Genomic DNA, 12,966 nt, shown 5'->3' with positions numbered 1-12,966 from the left:
TGGGTGAAAATGGTACATCTCTCCTACTGAGCAAAGACGCATTTTAAGTGTAGAGATACTGTACAGATTTATTATTGGTGGTGCACAGTATATATTAAGACTTCTTATGAAAAACAAAAGTTAAAATTGGTTGAGCTCTAGGGAGACCTATAAAGTAGGGTAATAACTGAATCATATTGAACACTTCCTGAAGGTGAAAATGCATGGGCTGTGTGAAAGTATACTGAAAAGGGAGGTTTTTCTGGCCAGTGACAAAGAATGCTGTAATCAGCACCAAAACTAATCTCTATACACTTACTGTAATGTGGCAGATGGAAAATATATTTGTTTCTCAATTTAAATATTATCTAGAATGATTATACACTGAGTGTTAATCTAAATCTGTAAGGGTTAATTTGACATTTGGGGTTTCCTTTGTACTGTAAATATACCTCTCCTTCACATTACATTATTAATTAATTATTACGTTTATGTATTACAATTACCTTATTTGGAAATGGTACAGATGTTGGTAACTGAACAAAAGGTTTCTCTTTCAATGTAAGGTGAAAATCTATTCCCCACATATTGTGTCTCAGACAAACAGTTCACACCCTCACATTTAATCCACTCTTTCCTTTGGGCAAAATAGTCTAGAGGCAGGAATGTTAAACTAAATCTAAGGAAAATACATTATATGCCATTCAGTCATGTTTATTTCAATGTTAGTAGCTGGCAAATAGGGTTGAGACTTCCTTCACATGAAAATGAAATCCCTAGAACTATTATTTGACAATGGAGGGGAAAAAAAGCCATATAAAGCCTTTGAACTGAAACTGAATGGAAAATGTGTAATACCATTAGGCAGCCACCTATAAAAACCCATAAAGTGGCTTTGAACTGTGGTTTATATGGAGAAACATAAGACATTTGTAGTAAATCTTTTATATTGAAGAGGCATAAGAATGAATGTGATCTCCCAGCAATACTGAGCTCTTAAATTAATATTCTGTTCTCTCAGCCTCATCCATATCTAGCATCTATATCCTCCTTTAGAAATACTGAGCTAGCAGGCTCTACATTTAAAAACAGGGAGGGGTCAGAAGATGCTGCATCCAGGTGGACTCATGTGCAATAGATGTATCAAGTATCAAAGCTGTTCTACGGCCACTGGTTGAGCATTTGGAATTTTATGTTTTTTTTTTCCTTCTAAAGTGTCCACGGAAAGGCCACTCTCTGAGTGATCTCACAGAGAACAAAGTACGCCGTGCCCACCCGAGCGACCCCACAGCTCAATCTAGTGGCAATAATATGTTCATTACAACGCAATTACTGACACTTAGACCCTCTCTCCCTGAAGTGTGTGGGATGAGTGAGGGGGGCGGCGCTGACCTCTGGTTTTAAGTGACCCTGTGTTCTTGTATTTGTATGTGCGTGTTTTTGTTTTCTTTGTGCACATGCCTCCAGGTGCAGGATGTACAGCTTTATGGGCGGAGGGCTGTTCTGTGCAGGCGTGGGGAACATCCTCCTGATCGTTTCCACGGCAACCGATTACTGGATGCAGTACCGACAGTCCAGCAACTACATGCACCAGGGCCTGTGGCGTTACTGCATGCCGGGGAAATGCTTCCCGCACAATGACAGCATTGGTAAAGTCTAGAATGCACCATGCGCCTGCACACAGTAAACCCCTGTGTGGAAATTGATCCATTTGCCACTACGAGTGTACAAATGCAACCAAATGGACCCATACAGTTCCATTTGGTTACATTTGCACACTCACAGAGTTAAATTAACAAAGAATTTTACTGTGCACGATGCAGACTTGGTTTCCATTGCAACTTCTAAACCAATACTTGCATTTTCCATTCTTTATCAAAATGGTCTATTTACATGGGAGTTCAACGGGGTCATGATGACACAGATTAGTCCCCCTGTGGTTACTTCTGTTGACCTTTGACCCTGTCCCCAGCCCACCTAGATGCTACCCGCGCCCTCATGATCCTCTCCCTGCTGGCATGTTTCATTGGCATCATCATCGGCATCATGGCCTTCATCCACTACTCGTCCTTCGACAGATTTGACAAAACCTTTGCTGCAGGCATATTGTTTTTCATCTCATGTAAGTTGGACTCCATTCTGTTTTCGCTTGGTTGCTGTGTCCTCTAAATGTTTCATTGTCAGTCAATATAAAGGGGAAAAAAACAATAACTTTGGTTTTTTTTTTGTTTACACTGGCATTTTGTTAATGGAAATGTTGCATTATATTTCTACAGTCTAATCACAGCCATCCAACCGCATCATGACAAAATTATTTGATTCCACAATGAAGCAGGGATGTCTGGTACCTTCACAAAAGGACCGAATCCATGAAAGAAGAATGGTTTCATTATGCTCTTGTTTGAAGCCGACATCAGCTTCTGGTTGTCTTTATTATGAGACTAATAGAAAAACTGGACACACTGCATTTCTCCTGCTGGCAATTCAACAAAGCGGCTATTTGATAATCAACTACTACTGACTAGGTGGTTTCTATGATAATAAATATTGTCCTGTGTATAGAGCATGTAAAGTATGCTAATATGACACTTTGTTGGGGTCTTTTCAATTCCATACTACTTCCTGTAACCAAGACATAGCCTTGCCTAGATAAGAAACAACCCTTTAGTAATTCCCTTGATAATAACATTGCCACATAACCCTATATATTTGACCAGAGTCCCCCAGGGATCTATACTAGGCCCCCCCCCCCCCCCCCAACCCATGCCAAATATCCTCACCAAAAAGAACATTTGCCCCAGAATAGAGATGCCAATAACAAAATGGGGCAGCTACAGTTTTATTTAATTAAACAATTATTTGAATCTTACATTTATAAACTGACGCAGTGCATTATGGGAACCCCTAGGCCACCGAGTCTACACCATATGAAAGCTCAAAAATAAGGACTACAAGTGTCAGTGGAACAGATTCTATGCACCCCAGCATTTGGGGATTTTCTTAAAGACGGGGTGCCGTGATTTTCAGTGATTCCCCCCCCACCCCCCCCTAAAACATAATCATCAGGTATTATGGTTATACTAGGAGGAAGGTAGAAACTCAAAATAGTCAGAGAAGACTTAAAACACCATAAAAACACCACCAGGGGGCTTAATGAAGTTCTATCAACCTCATATACACATGAAAAACAGAAAAAGTGCAAAACCATGGCACCACCTCTTTAAGATGTCAGACGTTCTAGTAAGAGCACTTATTAGACATAGCCTTTGGGACACAGTCTTACATAAAATAGTTTAGAAATATAATGTGACAAATCACTGCCTGAAAAGTATGAATGATGAACGGAAATAAAATAATGAGTTTGGTACTTTTCAAATTGAAAGCATGTAAATGGCTGTAAATGGCCCGTCCATGTTTAATATAGTGACTGTCATTAACACTTGTCCAGTAAAAAGGTTATACCAAAATTAAAATATTTCTGTTACTAGTACACTGTAGCAGCTGAATGAGGTGGTCCTTCTGCACATGAAAACTATATCTCTGAACCCCATTAATAATCAATGGCCGTACTACAATAAACACAAACATGTTATGATGCTACTGTACTAAGTAACCTTTTGTCATTGTCCTTCCTCAGGCTTTTTAGTGTTTCTAGCCATGGCTGTGTACACGGGTGTGACAATTAATTACTATGGGAAGCGCTATGGAAACTGGAGGTTTTCCTGGTCGTATATCATTGGCTGGGTGTCAGTGGTGCTCACCTTCTTTTCAGGTAAACATGAACCTTTACAGGCCATCTCTTAATCAATATTATAGTATTAATGGTAAGTAATGCTGGTGATGATCAGTGTTTTCCTTCACCGTCGTTGTTTTCAACACACCAAACAACATACCCAGCATATTGTAACATGTCTGTTCAGTTTGAGATGTTATCAGATATTACATTAAGATAAGCTCTTAGCTATGCAAATTCATATTTGGGATTTCAACCTGCCTCATTTCCTGTTAAATGGATTCCATGGTGATGGTGTAGGTTAAAGCTGACCAGATCTACATGGCACAGCCCTTGGCCACCAGCAACTTGTGTTTTATTACCTTTAAATGTCTTCAGGCCTTCAGTTGGAGCTGATTTCTCTGATTATGTGTTCTTTATACTGCATCTGAAAATTGAGTCATAATGAATCACTTGTGGAAGACATACTGACGTTCATTCCATTACAAACATTAGGCCTACACACTCAGTCAAGCCTCATCATGAATAATATTTTATTAGACAGTTAATCTTCAGTTGGAAATGTCAAACGTAAGTCTGTGTGATGTGTAGGCTACAATTAGGCTAACATAACAACAAACATGATGGTAAATACTTGACTGAATATGGATTACCTTACACATTGCCAGCTGCAATATGTATGCATAGTAGCGTGCTTTACTGTTCGTGTTGTTCGCAGAAGAAATGGGTTACATAGGTCTGTATCAAAATATATCAGAGGATGTGTGCGTTCCATTCAGTTTGGTGGCCGCCATCTTAAACTTGAAAAACAGGCGGTGCTTAGAAACCAGGAAATGATCCTCCCATGCTGACAGTGGTGGAAAAAGTACTCACATCTTTTACTTAAGTAAAAGTATCAATACTGCAATGCAGAAATACTCAGTTACAAGTAAAAGTCCAAAATGTACTTAAAGTAGCAAAAGTAGAAAGTACTCATTATGCAGAATGTCCGCAGCTCACAATGCGTCATGCTGTGTGAGCTTGTAGATCGGCTATTTTCAAATGGCCGAAATGTATATAGGTCTTAATGTATGTTTTGTAATAATAATCAAAAGCAAAGTAACTAGTAAAAAATAATTGTAGTGGAGTACAAGTACAATAGCCTCTCAGATAGAGGAGTAGAAGTAAAAGTGTTGAAAATTGGAAACACTCCAGAAAGTAAAAAATACCTCAAAATTGTACTTAAGTACAGTAAGTAGCCTACTTATTTACTTTACACCAATGCCAGGAAGTGATGCTCCCATGCTGAATTGTGTGAGCTCATCTCAAATAAATAAATACATAAAAGGCAGACATAAGTTTCCTGCTTGCAATATCAATAACAATGTACCTTTTCACGCAACCAAACATATCAGTAGGGTAAACAGGTGTTACCAATTATACTAATAAGGCTCTGTAACAGCCTAGTCTAGTGGTTCCAGTAACCTCGCGTCACCAAGGTTCCAGTGAGCCAGCATGAGTGGAACCGCAATCCGCAACCTTAATTAGTAGTAGGCCTACCATTGGTAACACCTGTGCTGAGGTGAACGTTAAAAAAAAATATTTTTGTTTTAATTTGCAGCCAAAAAAGAAATAAAAAAGAATATATATATATATATATATATATATATATATATATATATATATATATATATATATATATATATATATATATATATATATATATATATATACTATAGGCTACAATGACCTGATGTGATTGTCAATCAATATGATTTATAATGTTAGGCCTACTGGTTAATGGTCAAATGGATGAGTGAATAGTGAAGATAACTTGTCTTTTCATTCTAGGTATATTCTATATGTGTGCCTATCGGATGCATGAATGCCCCAGAAGCTCTAATTCTCATTAGAAGACCTGAAGCATGGATTATTGGACCTGCATCAGAGCTGTGTGCTGCTGAATATGTCCACCAACATGGACCCAAAGTTTACCTCCCTAATACAAATGTTTAATTGATAACAATAAAAAGATTCTGCAATTGGAAATTCGGGGGAATATGCCTCTTTTTTTTCGTTGTGTGGCATAGTTATGTTTATTAAAATATGCATGTGTCATGTTTTGTTTAATGTTGCTTTTTAAATAGGCCTACAGCCTATAAGATATTCATTCATATATTTACAAGGCCTACATACATTTTTATAAAGTAGCAGTATAAGCTAAACTATATGAACTATTCAAAAATATTCAGAGCATAAACAATGAAAAATTAGCTCTAGCCTATATATAGGCCTTTGTATCAAAGTAGTCATATTAATGGTTCAGTTAGTCAATCACATTGCTGCAGCTAAAGTAAAATATCTACATAACTATAAGGACTTGCATAAGATCATATTTGTGTATCACATGGCCCCCAGACATAGACAGGGAGACAGAGAAATGTCCCCCCCCCAAACCAATTCTAATATCCCAAGTTGTATTTGATAATTTTGCCTATAAACATTAATTTAGCACACTATGGAATAATAACCAATAAAGGGATTGGTAGGGGCCAAATGCCTACCTGCAGGCGAACGGTGCATTGACATCCTAATAGGCCTACCCGCGTGTATGTAAGCCATTCATATAACTTCCAGAATATTTACATTAATCCTGGAATAGCCAACCATCTTTAATATCATTATTTTCGATTGTTATTAACGGCTATACGGGATTTCGTTTAAACTGAAACACATTTGACTCAGAATCGTATCAACCTACTATCAAACTTCACATTCAAATATTCACATCACGTGTGAGAAATCGCACAGTGACTTTGGTCCCTTTCCTTGCACCTGACCAAACACAACAACAGGGGGGAGGGGTGTGCTGAAACCAGCGCACCCCGAAACAACAGGTTGGGAATTGATTGCGTGAAACAATCACCTGTGCGTCCAGTCTCAATGTTAGTAAACAAATAATTGGTCTATACAATAAAATCTTGTGTGTTGGCTAGTGAGGCGCGTCCTAGCGAGACCTGATAGAATGGGTTTCATTGCACGCATACTGGTTGCACGCATACTGGTTCTTATCAGTGTGACGTCGTCTGTTAAGGGGTCTATTAGTCTTTGCTTCGTGTTGTCTTTTTCTGTTTTATGCTTTGAACTTGTGACCTTTGTGCTGTCTTTTCATCATTTCATTGCTTCATTTTGAAAAATCAATACAAATATTTGAAACAAACAGATCTAATATAGCCTATATCACTAGCATGGGTGCTTGAAACCTATAAGCCAAGTATTACCAGATGCAGTGTTGCAAGCCTCTTATCGAAATGTGCCACTTACGGCTGACGCACTGCCTGCACCAGCTCAAACATGTACTTGATGAAATGGCTACTAAAAGCTGCTTAACTGCACCTCAGGAGCGGATCCTATTGACTCTCCACGTAAAGACGATTTCATCACCATTTGTTCATTTGCTTTCTAATTTCCCTGTAAAGCAGCTTGTTATCCTGATGTGCTCTAGAGAAGAGAGACTGACGCACAGGGTCACCGCGCTCCGCTTTGGTCCACCGTCCATTGTTAAAGAAACTATAGCTACAGCACTTTTAGGGGTTTGTTGTATATGATAGTCAGTACATGCATTCATAGACTGCTCGCCTATTGTTAGACTCATAGCATAATTACCTGACTCATATTTTGAAGGTTTTCAGGAAAGAAGAAATGAAAAGAAGAAAAGAAAAAACATTCATTTTGCCAAGAGAAACCAGCACTCAGAGCAGAATAGTCTTGATCCTGCCTTAATATTGCCAATGTTCTCAGCCTATCATGCTTTGTTACATTCAAAATAATTTCTGCCAAAGTCAAAAAGTTAGCCTCATAGCATAATTGCCTTACCTACGTCATTTTTGGAAAGTACTAACAATCATTCTGGTAGGCTGACGACAGTCATAGACAATACGGCACAATGAAACAGCAGTGTTAGGAGAGTAAAGTTATAGGCAGAAATGTCAATGTGCCCAAAAAATGACCCAATGCTGAGGCTACGCTATTACAAGGGATGTTCACGTCTTCACTTGTAAAGCGGCCACAGTGATTATTAGCCAAGTCAAATCTGGACTGTAGGGTGAGGGTCATTTGTCTGATTAACACTCCTCACATATTCTCTTATACTTTCCTCTCACAAATGTCGTTTTATTTCCGAGCATTTAAAACTCGGGCAAATTTACATTTTGAGACAGATTCATGCAGCATGGGCTATGCGCAGACAGAATGTATTTGGTGGACAGTGGCGTGCATAATTGATTGATTCCGGTAATTAATTTGTTCTGCCTGATCAAATGGAAATCCTGTCCTCGAGCCGAAAGGATTGCAACTTCCGCTCTAACATCTCACTTAATTGCCTAATAGCATTGCAGCAGGAATTCATGCCTACATTAAGACTCTTTCACATTAACCACCATGATTGGAAATGTGATGACAACACGATATCAACAAATTACAGCCTATATATTCCGTCGCCTAATGACACAGGAGCAGTACTTGTACTCTCCCAGATTTTAATACCAACAATTACAGCCAATTTAGGTGGGATTATTAGTCAGGCTCATAGCACAGTCATCTCGTGGGAGCTGTGAAACAGGCTGGACACTTCTATAAAACGTCAAATGAAAGGAAAACTATTGAAGAAGTATAGCCTACATTTCTAGGGAATTTGAAATCGTTAAAATGGAATTGGAGCACTACTGAAACTGATGGGTTCTCTCTCCTTGGATTGGATTAAATTGCCCTGAAAATATGTTATGTTTATTAAAGAGCTGGAGAGACGGGCAGACCCCTGTTCACTCTATATAACATTGATTATTATATTAAAATAGAACTTTAAGTTTGTTTAGAACGTGTTGTTTTAACTTACAGGTTATACCTTTGACTGGTCAATCAATAGCAAACTTTGCTTTGCTTGGACTATGGCCTAAAATTAACATTATTATAGCCTAAAAACAAACTTTGATACTGATGTGGCTTTCAATGGGAACGGAGCGGAGAGCCACGCAAATGGCAACAAAACGCTCAGTTCCCATTGAAAAACATTGCAAAACAGTCAGAATCAAAGTTAGGCGTGACAGAATAAAGACCCAACTTCCACGCACCTGTAAACTCAAATAGCCTATAAACAGGGGTCTTCAACAGGGGGTCCAGGGCCCCTAGCGCGTCCTCAGAGTTACTACAGGGGGTCCGCCAAATCTTTGTGTGATAGGATTTTTTTTTTTACATTAACCACTTGAACCCTATAGCATCCCAATTCTGAGGGGAACGAACCGAAAATAGCAGATCTTCGACAAGCTCACAACGCCTCACGCTGTGAGGCGTTGTGAGCTTGTTGTATCGGCAGTTTCCGCAAAGAGGTTTGGTGTATTAGGGGGGAAGGAGCAAATAAAGTACTAAGTATTGACGATTTAAGTGGTTAAATATCTGAAATGAACAAAAAATATAAGCAAACTGAATTTACACAACACTGATGATAGCCAATGAAGCTATATATCTATGAAATCTATGAAAAAGTTTAATCTGCAACACAATTGTATGCAATGTGGGGGTCCCCGCTTCATTTCTCTCAGCTAAGGGGTCCTTGGCCTGAAAATAGGCTTACACAAAGTGCATATGCCGAAGGGATGAAATCCCCCCCAAAAGAAAAAGAATAAAGCAAGTTAGAGTGAACTACAGTTGTGAGGTTTCAGCACCACGGCCAGCGACCTTCCCCTCTCCTATTAACCCAGTGGTTCCCAAACTTTATAATATCGAGACCTAAAAGACAAATTTGATGTCTGCCCACAGGACCCAAGCTAGTGAAAATAGCAGATCTACAAGCTCACACAACAAACATTGTGAACTTGTAGATCTGCTATTTTCGCTACTTCTTGAACTTTTTTAAAATTTTGGAAATGATTAGATTTTTAAATGTTATGTATGAAATACTTTTGAAAAATGTTGGAATTGTTTTTAATTGATGAAAACTTTATTTTTCTTAACATTTTGAAATATGTATACTATATATATATATATATATATATATATATATATATAATTTAAAAATGTAAATGTACGAAACGGGAAGAAAGAGATACTTATACTCGCGACCCATATAAATTGGTCCGCGACCCACTGTTTGAGAAACAGTGTATTAACCCATACACAGATCACTCCATACTGCCCGCCCCACCAGCCACCCCATTGGCTGATTACAAATCAATTTCACAATCTGCTATTCTCTTTGAATAAATAGTAATCTGCCTCCCACTGACTCTAATACAACACTCCCACTCACTGTTTACACGGGCTACAGTCTAAAGCGGTCGCTGCTTTGGGAAGACAGACAACTGACACTTTACCCGCACGCACGGCATCATCAACAGACAGGCTTAACAGATGCACGTTTGAAGTCGGTTTAAAAACATAACTTGATAAATCATTATTATAATAATGAGTCTTTACACGTCTCCGGCGCCACAGGTGCAAACGCAGAGGTCAACGTCGTTCTTCATCGAGGACATCTTGTTGCACAAACCCAAGCCTTTGCGAGAGGTTTTCCACACGCCGTTCACCACGTCCCTTCATGCGTCCAGAATGCCCAGCATCCTGGAATATGGATATCATCCACTGATGCCAGCTCCCATACTGGCACCTCATCCACACCATCCTCTGCACAAACCGGAGCACCATCAGTATTTCTTCTCATCTGGTAAGTACACTGTTCATTTTGACTGCTTTTGAATACAATTACATTTAGTTTTAGTCATATTTAGTCATCTGGAAAGTTTTAGTCTAGTTTTAGTTGACTAAATATCATAAGATTTTAGTCAACTAAATGTAGCCAGTTGATTTTGTCACAAAAATGTGTTGTGGCAGGCCTTGATCGTGTCGTAATGGCTGTTTTACACTTGGTTGCATGCTGAAAATAGCCAAATCTACAAGCTCACAACGCAGCGCGAGGCAGTGTGAGCTTGTATCTGCTTCAGAGCGCAACACCCGAGTGCAACCAAACATACTTTCTTCTCCACCAGTCAACATTGTAGTCTAGTTTTTATTTGTTAACGAAATTGTCAATAGATTTAGTCTAATAGTTTTAGTCATCATAGCTTAGTTTTTATTTAGTTTTCGTCAGTGAAAAAAGGTAGTCGATGAACATTTTTCGTCACAGTTTTAGTCGACACAATTAACACTGCACTGCAGCATGTGCATGTTGATTGTCATAAATACAGTTTATATTTTGCAGCATAAAAGTTGTCGGTTAGACATAATAACACAAAACAGTTATCAGTGACTATACAGCTGACTAGAGCCTATACAATCTCCAACAATGTGCGAAAGAAAGTTGACCGAATTGCGCAACTGAACGTCTCTGAAATATCTGTTTTGTAAGTCAAAATACCCCCCCCAGATATTATATTGCTGAATTAAAGCCAATCAAGTTCAAATTACTTTCAACGTGAATTACAATAAAGAAAAGTTAAAAAGAAGAGCGGGGAAAAGATGTTGTAAACTCATTCCAATTCAAATGAGCTTTATTGGCATGAGAAAACATACATTTACATTGCCAAAGCAAGTGTCAAAATATAATACAAACAGTTTAAGAAAATGGGGAAAGTATATACAGTTTGAGGGGTACAGCATTGTGTTAAACAGAGCTATGTCACATTGTGTCGTTACATGTTATATAGGGTATATATGAAGTTTTCTTTTAAACAAATAGCAACAATCTTTTGCAGTCACTTTGAGCAGCATTTTATTTTTCGCAAAACTATTTAAATAATATACTATTACATATAATATTATATATTCCATGTGACAGGGATGCAAATGCCGGCATTATTTCAGCATCACCCAGAGTTACCAGGCAAGCACTGCAGGCGCAGGAAGGCACGGACGGTCTTCTCTGACTCCCAGTTGTCTGGCCTGGAGAAGAGGTTTGAAATCCAGCGATACCTTTCTACACCAGAGAGAGTGGAGCTGGCAACGGCTTTAAGTCTGTCTGAAACACAGGTAACAAACAAACGGACTAAATGCAATCAATCTGAGGCAGTGGTTTTCAACCTTTTTCATATCAAGGTCCATTATTTATTCGGCATTTGAGGCACCGGCCACCGTTCGACGAGATTTAGCCTCTCAGACCCAATACTTAGAATATTTTGTTGTCGTTGGATACGATTTTGTCCACAATTCCATCCATGCTGTATTGATCTGGTACCATTATAGGAGAGATAAGAGGCAAACTTTGTATAATAACGTTGTAGAGTAACAATCCTTCTATACATTCTCTAATTGTTTAGACTTCTTGTAAATTGAGTAATGCAGATGTTTAACAATAATTTAACTCTTGACGGCCGGGTCAATTTGGTTTAATTTTACGCTCTCAAGAGTTAAGATCTATAATGGACGGTCCATTTGGTTACCAACTCTCCATCATTTAAGGACCACCTGTTACCCCCTCAAGGACCACTGGTGGTCCCCGGACCACTGATTGAGAACCACTGATCTAAGGCTATAATCCATATATAGTAATTATTGAAAACCAAGTGGATCACTTTTTTTTCCAAAAAATAGACAAGTGGATTAAATTATTCTATTTCTTTTAAAAACACACAGGTGAAAACGTGGTTTCAAAACAGACGGATGAAGCATAAAAAACAACTGAGAAAAGCGCAGGACGTGCGGAAAGATCCAAGTGAACTGGACAGGTCAGACAACTCGAGTGAGAGTGAGATTAATGACAAAAACAATGATGAGATGAAAAACGGAATGGACCCTGACTTATACATGGAACACGAGGACGATGTTGACATTGAAGATGACATTTGCTCCCCAGAACATTTACTATAGTAGGTAATGCAAGCTGTTTTTTTATAAACGGAATTACCCATGTCTAAATGTAGATATTGGCCTTCTGGAATGTCCCCAGATACGAAATCATATATTACAACAACAACAACAACAAAAAATAATAATTACAAATGTATTATCATGTATTTATTGAAGCATGCAACATACTGATTTTTTTTGTTTTTCCTTAATACTCTGACTTAGTTGTAAATCTGTTGTGTTGTCATGTCTGACGAAATATAATAATATATCCAACATTACTAGTATTAAGTATTCGCTTTATAGGTTATATGTTCTTCACTGAATGTTAAACAAAAATAACAAATTGTTTATTTTGACAACATGTAAGAAATACTGTTAAAATTAGTAATTTAAAAAAACATTGTAAAGCTATTTGTTTTGTATGGTAAATGTATCAT

General features: G+C 38.2%; 2 protein-coding genes across 2 annotated transcripts; both read left to right on the top strand.

Moving 5' to 3' along the window:
- Nucleotides 1-1,453: 1,453 nt before the first annotated feature.
- Nucleotides 1,454-5,604, top strand: lim2.1 (lens intrinsic membrane protein 2.1; the record flags this gene model as incomplete). The annotated part of the gene is made up of 4 exons (XM_084073423.1): nucleotides 1,454-1,628; nucleotides 1,952-2,101; nucleotides 3,617-3,751; nucleotides 5,543-5,604. 4 exons carry the CDS (start codon nucleotides 1,454-1,456, stop codon nucleotides 5,602-5,604), a joined length of 522 nt encoding a protein of 173 aa, XP_083929549.1.
- A 4,546-nt stretch (nucleotides 5,605-10,150) lies between these two features.
- Nucleotides 10,151-12,547, top strand: bsx (brain-specific homeobox; the record flags this gene model as incomplete). The annotated part of the gene is made up of 3 exons (XM_084073890.1): nucleotides 10,151-10,409; nucleotides 11,520-11,710; nucleotides 12,314-12,547. 3 exons carry the CDS (start codon nucleotides 10,151-10,153, stop codon nucleotides 12,545-12,547), a joined length of 684 nt encoding a protein of 227 aa, XP_083930016.1.
- Between the last annotated feature and the right edge of the window lie 419 nt (nucleotides 12,548-12,966).

The sequence above is a fragment of the Gymnoscopelus microlampas genome, assembly GCF_963454915.1.
Source record: "Gymnoscopelus microlampas genome assembly, chromosome: 12".
Taxonomy (NCBI): Eukaryota; Metazoa; Chordata; class Actinopteri; order Myctophiformes; family Myctophidae; genus Gymnoscopelus; species Gymnoscopelus microlampas.
Note: the sequence above shows the minus strand (reverse complement) of the source record. Positions and strands in the feature narration are given on the sequence as shown.